This window comes from Carassius gibelio, chromosome A16, assembly GCF_023724105.1.
Source record: "Carassius gibelio isolate Cgi1373 ecotype wild population from Czech Republic chromosome A16, carGib1.2-hapl.c, whole genome shotgun sequence".
Lineage (NCBI taxonomy): Eukaryota > Metazoa > Chordata > Actinopteri > Cypriniformes > Cyprinidae > Carassius > Carassius gibelio.
Window position 1 is genome coordinate 3353083 of NC_068386.1, and position 20231 is coordinate 3373313.

Genomic DNA, 20231 nt, shown 5'->3' on the forward strand with positions numbered 1-20231 from the left:
ATATATATATATATATATATATATATATATATATATATATATATATATATATATATATATATATATATATATATATATATATATATATTTAGGTCCTATTAACTGGTTATATATTTTCATGCAGTAAGACAAATCAATTTCAGAAAAATTTCAAAAATATTAACTGTATTCAAACAGGTTTCCCATATTCTTCACCCACTCTACCACAGGTTGAATAAACGCATAGTCCCGCCCCAAACTCACGTGATTGGTTAGTTTAAAATATTGCTTTACGCTTGTGATGCTCAAGCACAAAGTGTTTTGATATCGCCACCGAGTCACTGTTTACACTTTTCAGGGCAATCAACCTTTGAATGGTTTACTTACCGTATTTTCCGGACTATAAGTCGCACTTTTTTCATAGTTTGGCTGGTCCTGCGACTTATAGTCAGGTGCAACTTATTTATCAAAATTAATTTGACATGAACCGAGAGAAATGAACCAAGAGAAAACATTACCGTCTACAGCCGTGAGAGGGCGCTAAATAAATGCGACTTATAGTCCAGTGCAACTTATATATGTTTTTTTCCTCATCATGACGTATTTTTGGACTGATGCGAGTAATACTCAGGTGCGACGTATAGTCTGAAAAATACGGTAGTTGTCTCTGCAAATTGAACTTGAATATATGAAAGTATTTTAAAAAGAGATACGCACTCTAGCTCTAAAGAAGCTATTGAAAAGATATAAGAAATAATCTCCAGGGGCCAGCTTTCTATTCCTTGTCCATCTGAGCTGTCTCTGCATTCATTACATGACCATTTTAATTTCAGTAGTGTCTTTGTCACAAGGAAGCCTGTTTGATCGTGAGATCATCTGGCTGATCCATAATGCGCTACAGAAACAAGTGCCTTAATGAGCAATGCAGTGCAGATATTGTGTCTGAGACTACTGTAATGAACATGATAACACTTCCTTTTTTTGTGATATATGCAGCGGTCCACAGCTTTTCATGCAAGACTAAGCTCATAAATAACGTGGACAGAGATTTAACATTTAATTAATGACATGCACAAGCAACGTAGTTAAAAGTGGCATCTCGTGAATGCATAATTACGGCCCATTGTTGCATGGCCACTTCGGGATGGTGAGGGGGTGGTGTGGTCGTGTCAGATCCAGCAACAGAGATTCTACCGGCCCGAGTCTCCGCAGCTCATCATTAAAACCAGAAAGAAAGCTCTGACCAAATACATCATCTTCGTGGGTGGGAGTTGACAGCGCAATAACTTCTTGTTTTGATCTGTTCTAGCGGAGTGTGGGGGAAGTTTTAAAGGTGAGTCATCCGGACGGATACTGTCTCCCGGATACCCATTCCCATATGACAACAACCTCCGCTGCACATGGACCATTGAGGTGGACTCCGGAAACACTGTCAGGTGACTCATTAAGTCACTTGTTAGAGAGATTAATTGATATTTTAGCCTGACGCTTACTGTCAGTGCCTTAGTGGTATCGAAGCACAGAGTGCTGAAAGCCATAATGGGAATTTAGAGAGCTGGTTAAAGTCATTCATTGATATTGCATAGGAGAGAGTCAGGCTTGCATTGACCCTGACCTCAAGTGAAGTTTATCTACCTCTAGATGTTGGAAAATGTAATCTTATTTCAGTATGATTGAGGTCTTTGACCTGTTTACAGTGCTGCATGAGAGACACACTTACTCAGTAAAGAAATTATTGAAAGTCTGCTTGAAATAATTATTGATAACTATTTACAATAAGGTCCCATTACTTAATGTTAGTTAATTAACTTATTAATGCATTAACTTAACATTAGTAAATACGTTATTAAATACAAATACAACTGTTAGTTGTTAGGTCATTTAAGCTCAGGTCCCGTGTAGTTTTTGCCATACTAGAAACCACAATTAAATAACATTTTTCAAACAGTCATATGAGTTTATTTTATGGTACTTTTGTTCATTGATTATTTTGTCATTTTTGTAGATAGCAATAGAAATGTTCGACAACTACATGAAATGTAAAGTTGAAGTTAAGGTTCTTAAATAACTAAAACTTAAATTATATAAATGAAAACTAAATATAAATATAGCTAAAAACAAAAACTCATAACATAATTACTAAGACTTAGAATTTAAACTGAGAAAAAGCTTAATATAGAATAAATAGAAATATTCTTCAATTAAAATATGAAGAAACACTTATAATATATACATATATTTATATTTATACTTATAATTTATATTTATTTCCATATAAATTAGCTGTTGATTTGGTGATGTTAGTATAGAAATGACACAGTTTACCTTTAACAAATACAATTTGTGATTTTAATAATGTGTTTATGTACTTTAGATGTTAGTCTTGTTAGTATTTACAGAAGTTCATGTAAAAGGGATAGAAAAAGGAAAATGAAAATTCTGAATTTATTTATTCCGTTGAACATAAAAGAATATATTTTAAAGAATGTTGGTAACCTAACAGTTGCTGGTCCCCACTGACTTCCATAGTATGGAAAATAACATACAAAATTGTATGGAAGTCCAGTTTGGTTACCAAATTTATTAAACATATTTTTATATAAATGAATTTTCATTTTTTGAGTGAACTATCCCTTTAATCAATGGAATCTTATTATGAAGTGCTACCTAATTATTTATTTGATTTGATTAAGTGTGGGGATTTCAGTCTATGTAAATGATTATGAATCAGGCTCTATATTATTCTTTTATTTTAGTCTGCAGTTCTTGGCATTTGACACAGAGGCATCACATGATATCCTGAAGGTTTGGGACGGGCATCCGGAAAACGAGATGGCCCTGAAGGAAGTGAGTGGTTCACTGTTACCCGACGGTGTTCACAGCACTCTTAATGTGGTCACCATCCAGTTTGAGACGGACTTCTACATTAGCAAATCTGGATTTGCCATTGATTTCTCAAGTGAGTACTTTTCTTTAAAACCAGAGTTTCACAGTACACAGTTCTAGTGTTGAGTAAAAAAAGTTCAACCTAATGAGGCTTTAATGGCGATAAACAGTGAAACATTTTTAATAGGGGTGCATAGCATGACTAAAACTTAATATCATGTTCTAAACTATTATTTCTATAACGGTGTGTGTCGTGATTATAGTCTCATGTGCTGAAAATTTGTTTGATTCATCTTTTATGAATCATTCCAAACCCTTAATTTAAATTAACCGACTCAATTAATTTGAATCGTTTTGACTGATTTTGCTGCTCAATTATCATTTCTTATTATTATCACTCTTGAGCAGTGTTGTGGGTAACGCGTTACAAAGTAACGCGTTAGAGTACTCTAATTACTTTTTTCCTGAAATGTGTAACCTAACGCGTTAGTTTCGTGCGTAAGTAATCAGTAACTTCGTTATTTTTTTAAAAAAGTAATCCGTTATTTTAAGGAAAGGAAAATCCCGACTGCAGCCTGCTTTTTGTCAGACAGTATGCCTAGGTCTACTGTGCCACCTGCGGATGTATCAGCGGAGCCGAAGCTCTGTGATCGTAAAGTCAATGGCTGTGATGCGTCTGTGCCCTGCGCCTGACCCTGTGTGTGTGGGTTTTTTTTTTTTCGAACTCCCGGCAAGATAGCAGAGAGGACAGCGTTTGGTTTATGAGTACGCACATTATTTTCAATTTGTCAACGAAAAAGAAATCGACTGTCGGACAAACGTTTCGAAAATCTGCTTCTGCTACGTTTTAATCACTACTTTGAAGAGTAAATGTAAGAGGACTGTGTTAAAGCGAATTTAGGCTTGTGACTGTGAGTTACACTTTAATAATAATTAGTTCGGCTATTAAGCGATTTGTCATTTGCCTGTGTGGCAGTGAAGGATTTAATTCGGTTTGTTATCATTTTTGTTTGACAGGCAGCTGTTAATTTCTGTTAGATCATTGGCTGGCTGGTTGTTCATCATTTCTAAATGGATTTAAATCTGCAAGCCTGTTTAAGGTTGTGTTTACAAGTAAGCATACTTGTACTTTGATAACTGCATTATTTAAAGTTAAAGAAAAATCAGGAGTTATCTTGTGGTGCTCATAATATACAGTAGCCTAGGCTACCCGGGCTGGGTAGGTGCGAATTTTGATTAATAATATGTTCTGGGATAATAAATAAATAAAACGCCATGTGGAATAGCCTATTGCTGACTGTCTTTCCTGTTATTGTTATCCTGCAGTGTTAATTTAGTCGGATGAATGACGTTATTCATTGTCGGGAGTCAAGACTTCTAGGTGCATTTAAAGGGGCCGGGGGCTGTGTCTGTCATGTGTGAGCCGCTTACTCATTGGTAACGCATGAGTACTCTAACGCGTTACTTTTATGAATAGGTAACGCTGTATCATAACTAATTACTTTTAATTGATGGTAACGTTGTAACCTAACTAACTACTTTCCAAAGTAACTATACCCAACACTGCTCTTGAGAAATAGAAAATAGAAATCTTTTCTAACACCATACATATATTTACGGTCACCTTTGATTCAATTAATGCATCCTTGCTGAATGAAGTATAAATTTATTAGAAAGTTCATTTAGAAAAAAAAAAAATGCATGGATTGTTTTTATTACATTTTACTTTTTGCACAAAACACTCTGAATTTAATTGCCTAAAAAGGAAGCTTGGCCAAAATAACGGTTCCTCTGCCTGAAGACAGTAAAAGCTTTTTCAACTTAAGTATATAAAAAAACCCTGCATCCATTAGCGAGTGATTTTTCAGTCAAGCAGGACTGCTGTACTGTAGCTCAGATTTACTCCAGATCTGTATTAGATGGTGTTCTGCTCAGCAGAGCCCCCAGTGAGCCATTGTTCGCTACCGAGGCCACGCAACCTCATTTCCAAGCGGGAAATGCTACCTCCTGCGGAGTCATCCTGGTAAGTGAAAAGTGAGCACAGCTGGTCATCGTTCTCATTTTGCAGGTTCAGTGGCGACCGCCTGCAGGGACCCGGGGACGCCCATGAACGGCAGCCGCAGCGGAGAGGGCAAAGAGCCTGGCGACACGGTGACCTTCACGTGTGATCCGGGCTACGACCTGCAAGGGGAGCCCAGGATCACCTGCATTCAGGTGGACAACAGATTCTACTGGCAGCCCAGTCCTCCTACATGTATCGGTGAGATTCATTCAGTCTGCAGCGATGCCGCACGATGCCTAGAAAATACGGACGGCCTCTCATTTCACACTTGTCAGCTCTGACGAAATGTCTAAAATAACTAGCAGAAATGACTTGAATAACACTTTACAAAAGGCCTGAAATAATAAATCTCTTTGATGGAAATTTCTGATCACTGCACTCAACAGTTCTGGGTTGTGGGAAACTGGGGTGAAGACTTCCCATGATAAATGCTTCTAGGAAACTGCATTTATTTTCTGGGTACCAGGAGTCTGTGAAACCTATTTTCTTTCAACTGCCTTTAAGTTTGAGTCACATTTACTCATTTTAAAGGTCAATCTGGTTTTAAAGGCTAAGCAGGAGCTTTAGAACTATTTGAACCGTGGGGGGGCGGGAACCTATCAGCTTTGCTCATGAATATTAATGAAGCAATTTGAATTTGACTTATAGCTATTTATTGAATGATTTATTAGCCAAGATGGTCATTTACTCATATGATATCTAGCCATTTTGAAATAAAACAGCAGCGCTTGCACACTGTGAGTGGGGAAAAAAGTTTTTATATACTTTATAATCTCTTCCAGCTCCTTGTGGTGGAAATATTACAGGCTCATCTGGATTCATTCTGTCACCAAATTTCCCCCATCCGTACCCGCACAGCAAGGACTGCGATTGGTTCATCACGGTGCACCCTGATTACGTCATTTCCTTGGCATTTATCAGGTATGATCATCAATTTAAAGGACTAAATATTACTCTGAAAACAGGAAGATCATTTTTTGTTGTCAAAAAAAAGAAGAAACTTTTTCATGTGTTGTAACCATCACTGAGATACTATTATAGGTTTTAATAATATTTTGAATAATCTTTTTATTTAATATTTTATTTTTTATTTAATAATGTATTTTTATCATTTTAATTTTAATTTTAGTTTATTTGTTTTGTTTTGGTAATTTTTAATAATTCTTGTTCCTTATAAGTATATCTGTATAATTTTATTTGAGTTTTAGTTATTTTAATGTAAATTTAAACTAAATGAAAAATAGAAATGTTGCCTTATTTCATTTCAAGTGCTTATATCACTACTTAAAAAGAAGAGATTATTCCAGCCTGCTTTAATTGAACCTGCCCTAAATGTCTCAGCCTTCTAATGACTATTTATATTTATATTTCTTCATTATATATATATATATATATATATATATATATATATATATATATATATCCATCTCAAGATGAATAAACCACCTAGAAATTTTTACTTTGTACCATAAAAAAATATCAAACTGAATTTTTGAAAAGGTTAATGATAGAGGAGATGTTTTCAAGTTGTTGTCAGCATGATGTGCATTTTTAATGTTTCTCTGAATAAGTTATTACATCTGAACATATAAAGTGAGTATGCGTGCCACGTCACTGACCCATAGCTGTTCCATCTTAGACTGTAAATTAGAATCTGGTATCAGACTGTGATCTGTGCACAAAAAAAGAAAAAAAAAAGTCACATTAACATATGACATACAATGGCGTTTTACAATCAGTGTAGTAATTGGAAAAAGATCTCTCAAGATAGATACTCTCTGAGAGGTCTGCAAGACATAATCTGAAATGACGTTATTGCAGTTTTTACAAATTTGTCTCAAATTAATGGCATATTGTTGGTGCATTACTGTTGCTGTCCCGGGACAATAAACAGCCGTCTGCTCTCATTGCTGTATTTAATAAGAAGTGGAGCATTTTCTGACTACATTTTCCCAAAGCATCACTGTGCCATTTATGTGCATTTTCCACCCACATCAGATGTTTCCCCACCTGAAACATACAGAAAAGGCTCTTCAAAACAATTTCTGCCTCAGATGACCCTAAAGGTCTTTTAGGAAGGTCACAGGAACATGTTTTAACAGCCTCAGCCGGGCACATGGTGAAAACTGGATGGAGCTTGTGATGTTGTCAACAAGCACTTGATGAATTTTCATGTTTATAACAGGATGCTGCTTATTTTCTCTTTCCTACAGCCTTCATACTTTAAAAGCAATTTGCATTTTACACTGCCAAAAAAAAGAAGAAAACAAAAAAGAATTTCTTATTAACTACAAATTCTTAAATTAAAATATATAAGAATGAAGTGAGTTTATGCTTAAAATACTTTTTTTTTTAAATATAGTTTTAAGCATTAATTCACTTCATTATTGTTATTCTGCTATTCAATTCTTTAGATATTTGTACTGGAAAACGAGACAAAAAAAAAATTTAAATTCTTATTTTGCAGTGTAGAAATGGTAATATTGATTGCTGTAAAACATGACAATTTAACAAGCTTCCCCCTTTGACATCACAAGATCTATTCAGTTTTTGCTTCTCAAGTAAATGAAGCTTGGTTTAAGAATATTTAGATATCTGTATTGCAAAGCAAGTCAGTGGTAAATTGGGTAGAAAAGTAGTCGATAGATCACCATTTGCACTGTGTTTTGGTCCTACAGTATATTGTGTTTGTCTTCTCTCAGTTTTAGCATTGAGCCCAACTATGACTTCTTGTACATCTATGATGGACCTCACAGCAACAGTCATCTGATCGGCACTTTTCAAGACAGCAAGTTGCCTGAAAAGGTTGAAAGCAGCTCCAACATCATGCACATTGCCTTCCGCAGCGATGGATCGGTGAGCTACACGGGCTTCCATCTGGAATACAAAGGTAATTGCTCTTTTGTTTCGGTCTGGTGGTTAAGGAGCCCGAAAGGGGCCGTTCTCGAACTGGATTTGTGCCCTTGAGCGATGCACTTATCGATTTTTATCGATTGAGGGCAAGTAAATGATGACAGAGTGTTCATGTTTTGGTGAACAGCTCCTTTAGGATTGTCATGATATACAGTTTCAAGATGCTCGAGTGCAAACTGGAATGTTTTAAAAGGCTGACAGTGACTCAGCGCTTGCCATTTTTATCCCTTACGATCTTTTCATCTTCTATAGCTTTATCTTATGCCATATGTCTTGTGTTCCTCTCCCGTATAGCTAAACTGCGTGAGGCTTGTTTTGACCCGGGCAGCGTGATGAATGGCACTCGGTTGGGTGGAGACTATAAGCTGGGCTCCACTGTGACCTTCCACTGTGATCCAGGCTACCAGCTCCAGGGTTATTCCAGTCTCACCTGTGTCATGGGCGGCACCAACAGACCCGAGTGGAACAGAGCTCTGCCCAGCTGCCAAGGTACGCTCACGTTTCCATCTTAACTGTGTCTGAATATGAGAAGAACATTCCCTTAAGACCCAAATACCTGCATGACGCTCTATTTTTGGAGCTATGTGGGATGTTTGCGTGTTTTATCCTTTTTTTTTTCTTGTGAACAGATCAACATGAGGGTGTTTACAAGTACTCCAAAACACTGATAACTTTTGAAAAAAATAATTAGAAAAATATGTTTTGCAAAAAAAAAAAAAAAACCTTACTAGAAAACTGCCACATGTTAGACCTCAAATAAAATGTCAGAAAAGGGCTAAATTGAGCTGTGATGACCTTTTGCTAGAAATGAACATCATTGAAGGCATTTATGTGAACTTCCACGTCGGCTGATTAGGTGTAATCACAGTAAGAGGATGCATGTGAACTTTCAGTGAGTGTCAACAAAACCCTGATAATAACTAGCAAAAATCACCTCATTATAAGAGTCTGGTTTATGAGTTTAGATGCAAATCAATAACCCAGAAAGAAGGCACACTTTGTCATTTTTTTAGATGGGATATTACTATTTAAGATGTTTGCATGATAATGCACAGTCAGATTATTATTTTTAAGTAAGGTCTTTCAGAAGAAGCTGGTTAAGCTAGTTGAGAAGTCTGGTAGAGATACCCATGAATCTGTCAATGACAAGTATTTGTTCTCTGTGCAGACACATGTTTGTGCAAAATGCGTCTGACACATCCTTGAGTTGATACTGTACCGATCTGGACCAAAGGCTGGTCTATTGATTTCTGAGTACTTTTTTTCTGCATGCATGCGTGCATGTGTGGGTGGCCTTGCTAACCCTCTTTGAATGAGTATGTGTTGGAAAAGCATCCTGTGGAAAGCGATGGTTTTAGGTAACAGTCCAGCGGGTAACAATTTACAATGATTTAGTAATGGCTCATTGTTCTGCGCTATTTTTCCAATGATCTTCACAGAGCTTCTCATATGAGCTGTGTGGCTAACTAGTTGCTGACTAATCATACAAGATGCATGTTTAGTGGATTCAGATCTCAGTGGACGGTTTCATCAATAATTACTCTGTTTACTGTTTTAAAACATGCTCCTGGTTTACCTGTCATCTCGTTATTCCAAATAATACAAAGCTTTGTAATTGTTGAATAAAATGTGAAAACTTGCTCAGCTTCTGAAAGGACTTTCCTTTTTGGTTGATGACATGAATTTTTACATTTTAACCATATCACATTCCAGTAACCTGACTCCATTCTAGTATATATTACACATGCTAAGATTTTTTTAATGCTTTTAAAAGTCTCATATGCTTACCAAGGCTGCATTTATTTGATCAAAAATGAAGTAGTATTGTGAAATATAAAAATTTAAAAGAACTATTTTCTATTTTAATCTGTTAATATTTTTTTTTATTTGGAAAATGAAGTGTTTTAAAAGAAGTTTTTAAAGACTTATTTGTTATTGATCAAAAGTGAATGTAAAGACATTTTATAATGTTAAAAAATATTTATATTTGAAATGTTGTTCTTTTGATTTGTTTTCATCGAAGAATCCTTAAAAAATACATTCACAAAAATATTAAGCAGCAAAAACATCTTTCAACATTATAAAAAAAAAAAAATTAATTATAAAAATAATCTTACTAATAAAGTATTGATAATTGAACACCAATAATATCCGACTTAATTCTCATTTAATTTTTTAACAGCAAGTCAGCATATTACAATTATTTCTGAAGGATCATGTGACACTGAAGACTGAAGTTATGATGCTGAAATTCAGCTTTACATCACAGAAATAAATTACATTAAAAAAAGGTCTTTTAAAATGCCAAGCATTGATTAATAATGGATGTGTTTGTGCTGGGGTCTCGTGTATGGCCTGTCATCCTCTCACATGTGCACACAAACCACAAGGACTGGACTAAATAAAAAATAACATGCATTTAGTATGATCTCTCTTATTTTTTGAAAATTACTCATATTTAATTATATATATATATATATATATATATATATATATATATATATATATATATATATATATATATATATATATATATATATATATAATTAAATACTATTCAAACTGTTATTAAAAATGATAACAGTATCTCAGTGATGCCAAAATAACATTTAGTTATCAAACGTATTGATAATTTGAACTATTTTTACGATATTTGACTTAATGAATTAGATATTTGGATTTTAATTGGCTATTGTAACTATTGAGAGATACAGTATATTATATAGATAGAAATGATAGAAATGAGTTTCAGTTCAAGTTAGATCAGAAGTCATATATGCTGTGTGTATTTATGTGTAAGTGTGTATCTCTGTAAAATGTTAAGAATTTTAACAAAATTAGACAAAATAAAAATTGCATTCATTTTTTTCCCCCTCTTTCAGTACCTCTCTGTATAAGCTATTTAACATGTTATGTATGCATATAGTCCACTAGACAAAATAATTAGATGCATTTTTCACATATGGCCCTGTTCAAAAGTCTATGAATACTTATTCTTAATGTGTGACATTATCTGGATGATCAATGACTGTGTCTTTGTTTTGTGAAAGCTGTTTGTCATGAGCAGTTCAGCTTCCCACTGTTCTTGTGAAAAATCCTCCAGATCCTGCACATTAGTTGTTTTTCTAGCATCTTCATCATAACTGACCCCTTTCCAAGAGTGACTGTATGATTCTGGCATCCATGTTTTCACACCGAGGACAATTGAGAGACATGTGCACAACTCTACAAGCTTTTAGAAAACTTTTGGAACTGAATGATCAAGGTATATTGTACATGTATTATGTTCTGGGAAACATTTACATAATTTCTGTAGCTTAAGGGCAGTATTGAATGCAATGCAAAATGTACATTATCCTTCTCAAATGTTTCACCCCCAGATCTTGAGCATCAGTGAATGTTGAAGCTTTGGTAACAGTTGTGTATGAATCCCTTCAGTATGAAAAGATGGATCTTAATTATATAGGGACTTTTAGAAAAACATTTATAGATTTGTGAAAATCTAGCACTGGGAGATGTTTCAATTGACATGAAACATTGTAAACACTTTTCTTGTCATCTGCAGAGATGAACAATTATAACATGAGTCACAAATGATGATGTTCTTAGACTCAGGAGTGAAGGATTTTAGCGTCTTGATGCATTGATTCTGTCATCGTGTCTTGTTTGCTAATCCTCTGAAATTAATATTTCACCGCAGAATATTGTGGGATCAGCAATAATAAATCCGCACTGAGACTTTGAATTTCCCATCAAATAATGCAAACAGGGCAGCAGTTTATCCACTTGTGCAAGTCAATGGCTATAAATGTCACTTACAAAGAAAGATTTATATTTTGTAAAGTATGACTAGATGAAAGCTTCTGCCTGCTCCATTAGATCCTAATCACTTTTTTACCCCACATTTGTCATGATTATTTTTGCCTATCTGTATTGCATTATGTTAAATAGTTTGGCCTATTGTGAAGAAATAATTCAAACGTCCCTCTAATCGATGATAGGATAAAGACTGTATCTTAAAAAGACCCTATAGGTTGTATTTTCGGGGGTGAGATTGAAAAGTATTATTGTCAGGCCTATAATTGTGTTCTGTCTGGTTGATGAATGACTGAGCGCTGTTAACAATGCTCACTATAACTCTAGCGCTCCTGCCGCAGCTGTCATATTGTGCCATATTATATAGATTTACTCCTCACTTTATGTTGCCTTTGTTAAAATGTTACAAAGTTCCTTCTCAAATGAATATTCAGTTAAAGGTGGACTCATTTTTTCCACTTTCCACAACGCAAAAGTTTTACTGTATTTTATTTATATACTTGTTATTTTTGACAAATTTGTTTTAGAAAAATTCTACATTTGCATGAGATAGAGTCTCCTATCGCTGTTTTCTGTATAACTGTGGTACATCCTTAGAGTGGGACTCATCCGTAAAACATTAAAAATAAAGTTTTGGCCCTGAGACAAAAATTAACATTTTATTTATACCACATGTTTTTAAATGAACTGCAAGTAGATTGTGTATTAACATCCATATTTCTTTACAAGGCAGTTTTACAATAAATAATGTTTCATGAGAGTTTTTCATGTGTAATATAATTCAGCTATAATGTACAGCGTAAACATTTTTCTACTTTTGTGACAGTATGTGTAGGTCAAAATAATTAAATCAATAAATAATTGTTGGCAACATACATTTATACTATTTAAACAATTTCAGGGAAATAATGCACCACATGTAGTATTATTTGTATGCTATTAGTATGTATTAATATTTAGAATTATATATTTTCAGTTTTTAATTTTAGTTTGAGTAATGTTGTCTTTCTTTCTTTCTTTCTTTCTTTCTTTCTTTCTTTCTTTCTTTCTTTCTTTCTTTCTATTTATTTTTAGCCTTTATTTTTCATTATAGCAATTTAAGTTCTTCAGCTTCTGGGCAACAATTTATTTTTCTATTATTTAATCTACTTAATCTAATATTTTATATTTTATATATATATATATATATATATATATATATATATATATATATATATATATATATATATATATATATATATATATATATATATATATATATATATATATAAAATGTGTATGTGTGTATATGTATGTATTCGTCTTTGTTTTTTTCATTGTTTTTGCGCCACAAATGTTGCATTTTTAAAAGTGTCTGGCTAATAGTTTGAGTTCTATGTAAAATGCTTCAAATCAAGAAATAAAAATGACTGATCCACATAAATTGGTCTGTAAAACAAACAATAAATTATATATTCCACCTTTAAAGTCTTGTTAATCGCATAAAATAACCAAAGGTTTGGTTGTGTTTTAAATATATACATGCATGGATTCAAGCTGAAGCTTCGTTTGTTTCTTCCAGCTCCATGTGGAAGCCGGTCTACGGGTTCAGAGGGGACGATTCTGTCCCCAAACTACCCTCGCAACTACACCACGGGCCAATCCTGTGTGTATGAGATCTCAGTGCCAGGAGAGTTCGGTAAGAAATACACTTTCAACCTCACCGCAAATGAATACAAATGAACGTCAAGGCTTATTAATAGTAGACCATTCGCTGCTATTGAACAGAACATACAAGTGCCGCTGTGAAGAGAACCCTTTTAGTGAGGAAGAAAGAAAAAAACGGAAATTGAGGGGAACTGTTCTTTCTTTACATTTCTGAGACTAGCAGTTCCTGTAATTGAATAGGCACAGTAGCCACAAATGAAATGTTCATTTGTGTACATTCCTGCAACAATGCCAGAAATTCTTTAGCTTTAATAGGTTTCTAAACTCAAAATCCAGCGGCTTTTTGCAGACCGCCTCTTAAGTCGTTTTGCTGAACATCAGGGGTATCAGTACAGCCCAGCAGGATCAGGACTTCTGAAATGCTTTGGACTTTAACTCTGTAGGGTAACTGAGAACATGTTTGGATTGTGTTTTGGTCCGTATTTATTTAGTTTTTGCTTGTAACCAGCGACATTGACTGTGCACGGCAAGATGCCAAACCATTCAGGAACAAAGGCAAATGCTTTAGTGACCTTACATGAACTGTAGAAACTTAAACTCTCAAGCCTGCAGCGCTTTAACTGAGATAGTTTTTGTGGTTCATAGTGTTCTCTAGCTGTGGGCCATCACGAATGACACTTTATTGTACTCCAACAAGCCTAGGAAAGGTTCAGGACCAAAATAAAACAATGAGATGAGACACAAATGATCAGGATCTTCGTGTGTGTGTGTGTGTGACTCTAAAGTGCTGAAGAGGCTGTTTTTGACTCTTGGTTTGATCGTTCAGTTTATAGCTGAGCTAGATGACACTTGTCATACTGTACTATTTGGTTCTGAACCACATTACGATTTCATCATCAATGTATGTACCGCTGGGAATTCTAGCGGCAGCTGTTTACCACTGTAGCAAGGGACTGTGAGAAGATGATGCCAGCTCTGTTTTTTGATGTTTGTTTTTGCTACTAAAACTTAAGATTTGCTACTGATGCACTGCATGAAATGCACTGAATGTGAGCTTCTAAAGGCAACTTCAGTGACCACCAGCAATGAGAAATTCATTATTTTATAATTAGCAAACACCTTATATATATATATATATATATATATATATATATATAATGAATTTTGATAAATTTTTGAAGCATCAGTTTCAAATCTTACATGAACTGTCCGAGAGGACACAAGTTTGTGGGAAAAACTGTAGTGTGAAATGACACATCCTTCAATTAATTTGTCTTAACAAGAATTTGAATAGCCCATCTTTCATGTGATTTATCAATTTCAAACCCTCTGAATTAGCAGAAGTTTATATTCATAAGTCTGTTTTAAATTGACTAAATGTTTTTCTGTGAATGCTTGTAAAATTAGGGAACCGTGCCTTGGGGCATCTAACTTGATTATGAAAGTGTTCCGTTTAACTGTAACTGTGTAGGAAGAGAGACACAGAATAAAGAAAAGAGAACACCAACCACTGAAGGTCTTAAAATATCACATCAAACAAAACTTGAAGTTCCCAACACTTCAAATAAACCTCTCATCTCAGAGTTTCAGCGTTTTCATCTTCAGATTTGAAATAGAACATGGTCAGTGGCTTTCACTCTGTTGTATTTTAAGACTCTGAAAAGAACAGTGCCTTGTATATTTTTGTTTAAATGCTTTATGCAAATAATTCCAATACATTGTTTGAACAGTTTTTCTTCGACTTGAATTCATTGGAAAGAGACAGAACTTTGGGTTCATGAACTGCAACAGAATGAAGAGGTGAGAATCAGCAGTTTCAGAGTTGTTCTTAGAGAAATTCATAGAGTTGTTCTTCTGGCTGACTTTTGTGTTTATCAGTAAGGGTGTTTTTTTAGTGTCTTAACCCGGCAAGTTTGCAGTGACAGGCGGCTGAAACAATCTCAGCCAGTCAGAATATATTTGATGAACATATTTAAAGTGGGCGGACATATTATCAAAGAAAGAGGAATCAAGTGATTTGACAAATGTCCCGCCACATGTGTGTCACTCTATCGATGTTGCATGGTTAAATATACACTACTGTTTAACAATTTGGAGTATTTATAACTTTCTTCAGCAAGGAGGTATTCAATTCATCAAAAATTACATTAAAGACATTTATAAAAACGGTAGTATGTGTGACACTGAAGACTGGAGTAAAGGCTGCTGATAATTCAGCTTTGCATTACAAGAATAATATAGATTTTTAAATATATTTTAATAGAAAACAGTTATAATAATATTAAACGATATTCCTGTTTTTGATCAAATAAATTGTCTTTTTTTTCTTTATTGAAGAATTATACTTATCCCAAACTACTGAATATGTATATCCGTTGACGTCTTTGTAGTTAATATACTTTTTAATGTTTATTTTATAGCCTATATATGGGTTTGAATAACTCTTTGAAACATGTTATTCCAAAGATAGACAAACAAATAAATAAATAATTGCTTTCCCACTTTTCACAATCGATTCAGTTCCTCATCAAGCTTCTCTTTGCGTTAAATCCTTGTAGATGTGTTATAGAAGTAAAATGTTATGGAAGCAAGATGTTTCATGGTGACTTTTAAGGCCTGAAAGAAAACCAATCACCTATTTTTCTTTTTTTTGTTTTGTTATGCGTCATGTTGGAGATCAATAAAACATTGTGCACCAAGTTAGCAGTATTTTAGTCTCTGAACAGAACTGTCAGAAGTATTTACTCCTCATTTAAGCTTGTCAATTATACAGGACCTTTTGAATGAAATAATAAGGCAGTTCTCTGTTTCTTTGTCCAGCTTTAAATCTTTAATTATTCTGTCACAAATAATAAATCCAGACATTTTTTAATAGCATCTGTCTTTTGAGAGGAAAACTGAATTATTCACAACTGCCTTAGGCATAAATTGAACATATTAGACTCCAGCGTGCATGTTGATATAAACTTGTCGACCAACCGTACATTGTGCAGTACGGCAGAAAATCTGTTGCCATTGTATCAGAGTCTCTCAGCATTTCCAGCGTATGAGAAATCTTGGCAGTGTTGAGAGAGCTACTTGGCCTGCATTGGGGACTCTATTAGATTTATGTAAACCACAGCTGACAGCTTCGTTCTTTATGCAGTGCCCGGGTCTTTTTATGCCAATCACAATGTCTTCGATGTATAGTTGCATTGCTCACACTTATCCCAGCTTGCACCCTGTCAACAGTTCAAATTCACACCCCCTTAAACTGGTGGCAGATGTTCCAGAGAGTGTGAGTGCAAAAATCTTGCCCTGAGGACTCGTGGATCGCCCCGCTATGGGGGCTGTGCGCATGAGCGGGAGGACGTGCCCGCGGGCATGTGTTGCATCAAACACTGGCAAACGACTGCAGCCGCCCACACACGTGTAGCTGCGGATTAAACAATGGTGTCGTACACACTATCACTCAAACGTGTTCATTTCCATCTCTGAGTGGGGACATCGGTCGTCCACGATTGTTGCACCTTTGCACGCTCCAACTTCAGGTTAATGCAATTAATGCCAGTGTGGGAGAACCAAGCTCTGAACAAGTATTAAAAGCCACCTATGCATGCTTTATTTAATATTATATATATATGTTGGATTTGGCCAGTGGACCACCAATTTGATAGCCCTGCTCAAAGCTTTTGTTATTTTTTGGGAAGTTTCTGATTGATAGTAGGCCTCATTAGCTATTTTTCCATCACCCTGTTTTTACAGTATGTGTATTTTGACATCAATTCAGAAAAAGTCATTGAAATGCCACATTTCAAGGGGAGAAAAAAGTTCACTTGAGTTGGTTTTTGACCAAAAAGTGTTAATGCATATAATAGGACATGGAAACACATTTGCCAAATTCATCCACATCAAAAATTTCATGTTTGCACTATTTGACGGCATGATTTGACTAACAAGTCGAGCGATCTCGTTACACAGCATCCGACATTTTGTTATGGTCATTCTTAAATACCCGAGCAAAGTCTATCTTCAGAATATTTCTGCATAACTGTCTCCCATAACTTATTTACACGACTGCATTCCCGAACAGCTTTCCATGTCTGAAAGCAATGCCTGCATTTATTGTGTTTCTTCTGCTATCTCTGAGGTACAAGTTATTTAATATATATGAAAAGTATAATATTCAGTGGCTTCTTGTACTTTGCTTAGTGATATTTACTGCCAGTCTGTTAGGTGACGATTTTGTTCTCTGACTCATTAGTGCTTATGCGCAAATATTTTATGCAATATTCCAATTTCTGTTAAATTCGCAACTTTGAAAGGAAACCCAGCTATTATTATTGCTATTGGAGCTTATGCACCATGGCTTTTGAGTGAACAAATGGCAACATCATCCACTAATAATAAATTTTTTACTTAAAAACCTAAAAATTAGGTGCTGCCACGATGAGGAAAAGTTTATTATTATCATAATACTTTTTTTTAATTATGTAAATGTATTTTAGCAGATCCCAGAAATAAAACTATGAACTTGTAAATAAGCATAATATGGGCACTTTAAAGCTGCGGTAGGTAACTTTTGGCGCTCTAATGGTTAATAAACAGAAATGCTTGCGTCTTGCGAAAGAACATCATAGCCGGAACTACTTCTCTCTGTTTATGTCTATGAAGAATCACAAAGGTACTGGGTTACTCCGCCGCGGTATCCCCGAAGCAATCTAAAATAGTCCGAATATAAACACTTATTGTAGGTGCACCCTAGTGATTCAGGACAAGCTAAAAACATGGTTTGGAAAATGGATTCATGGTGTACTTGCTTATTATATAAATTTTTCGACATTTTGAACACAAACAAAGTTACGGACCACAGCTCTGATTGGTTGTTTCCTTACCGGGAGCGATGTATTTCTGCAAATGGCAATAGGAGCACTTGGAGGAGCCAGAGGAGCTTGATTTTTTCACAGATTATCTGTCTCATATTCTACTGTCAGGACATAATGACAGGTTTAACAAGTATGTAAAAAATATATTTTTACAAAAGTTACCTACTGCAGCTTTAAGTTGATGTGGGCCAGTAGTCAAGATGAGGGCAGAGGAGCATGTAAAAGCATTAACTCTAGAGTTGTTTTACTGCAAAACTTTTCCTTCATTGTCACTGCAAAGCAAGGCGTCAGGGTTTGTGAACATTGCCTGTGGCTAGCCTGGTGGGTTAGTAGCAGGGAACATGCTGAGAAGAATCGTACTCCAGAGAGATGAGTCACAGAGTTTCAGCTCTCCGCTGCTTTGCTAGCACAAATGTTTGTCGTAGTTATTTCTACAGTCTGTTGCGCCACCTTAAATAATTTACACCAAGTTCATTTCAAAGTGACGGGGGTTTATATCCATGTTGTCTGTGAGTGTTTGAAGTTCTGTAGCATTGGGCCTTGCTGTGGATGCGGCTGCAGTTTGAGCTTCAGGCGTTTTCGTTTCTTGCCTTCATTCTGTTGTGTGGAAGTCTGGTTAGCCTCCAATCCACCTGCGGACTCTCTGTTGTTGATGGAGCATATGGTGTCGACCTCATTTTTAACATTTTATTTTTAATTTTTATGTTTGTATTACTCACTGTGCAGGACATATAGGATAATGTGATGGCCAATTTTGCAGTAGTTTAACCTTGAATGGACTCGTTAATCACAGACATGTAAGATATAATTCCTACAGCTGTAAATAGAGTGCAGTCGGGTTCCTGGAAGTACAATACTATTTATCGACTCTGTCGAGTTTTTTAGCGGTAGTGTTTAAACCTTTCAAGACAAATCTACCATGAACTCCAAGGTAGTTAGAGGATGAAATCTGCTAGAGTTGTTTATTTGTTTGTTTATTTATTTATTGTTTGTTTGTTTCTGAATCGGATCTATTTATTTTAGTACTTTATGGTTGGCTGTTATGTGCTAACTCGCTATCATGTTTAAAAGAGTTCAATTTCTCAGATTAGTGTTCAGTTTATTCATTTTATTTTTTGGTTTCGCTAATAGGTAGTTTAACGTTTATTACTATTATTATTATTAGTTAAATACTTTTATGTATTTATTATAGTTTTTTTTTTTTTCTTTTTTTTTTTACATGTTTTGCTACAAGTTGATGCACTAACTAGCTATAATTTAAAAGTTTAACAGCGTTACATTTACAGTTAAATTTTTAGTTATTATTATTATTTAATATTTAAAATCTACTATTATTTTTTGTCGTTTTTCATTTATTATTTATAGCTTTATAAATACATTTGAGTTTCTGTATTTTGCCAAAGTTTATATGCTAACCAAAGATCATGAAATTTTAACACTGTTAAATTTCTCAATACAGTCTAGTGTTCAGTTTAGGTTAGTTTAGTTTTTGTTAGCATTCACTCTGTAATTGGTAGTTTAAAACAGTATTTTTGGCTGCCAAAGTTAATGTGCAAAAAATCATTACATTTCTAATCAGTCTAGTGTTATTGATACCTAGTGATATTTTCATTTATAATTGTACAAATTAGGGATGCTCATTTTGATTAATTTTCCCGACCGACAACCGCCGCTCGTTAATCGATTTTTAACCGCTAACCGATAAGATTATAAATATTGAATTGCCATTAAATACAAATAAAATTGACGCGTATCTGTGACCTTTTAAAAAAATACAAACATTTTTTTTTTTATCAAAGGGTTTATTTTAACGTGCAAAGTGCAAACAGCAGCATACAGAACAGATCAACAACAGAACCTGTATTCAGTTAAAATTTGCCCTTCATCACTCGAAGCTTGTGGGTGTTTGATTCGTAAATGGTACTGCATCGTACTTGTACTACTGCTGTATTTTAATACGGTGCCACATAATTTACAGGTAACTTCGTCGCCCTTTCTGTTAAAATGATCCCACACAGTGCTTCTTTTCGCTCGCTTCATTTTGCTTCCCTTGCTCGAAAAAA

At 34.8% G+C, this 20231-nt stretch overlaps 1 protein-coding gene across 1 annotated transcript in view; it reads left to right on the plus strand.

The window, feature by feature from the left end:
- The window catches only part of LOC128030179 (CUB and sushi domain-containing protein 3), a 231452-nt gene that overhangs the window by 106699 nt on the left and 104522 nt on the right, over window positions 1-20231 (plus strand). Inside the window, exons 26-32 of the mRNA XM_052617664.1 lie at window positions 1289-1415; window positions 2736-2938; window positions 4934-5125; window positions 5710-5848; window positions 7630-7817; window positions 8135-8329; window positions 13218-13334. Coding sequence (XP_052473624.1) covers window positions 1289-1415; window positions 2736-2938; window positions 4934-5125; window positions 5710-5848; window positions 7630-7817; window positions 8135-8329; window positions 13218-13334 — 1161 coding nt within the window. The remainder of the gene's footprint in view (window positions 1-1288; window positions 1416-2735; window positions 2939-4933; window positions 5126-5709; window positions 5849-7629; window positions 7818-8134; window positions 8330-13217; window positions 13335-20231) is intronic.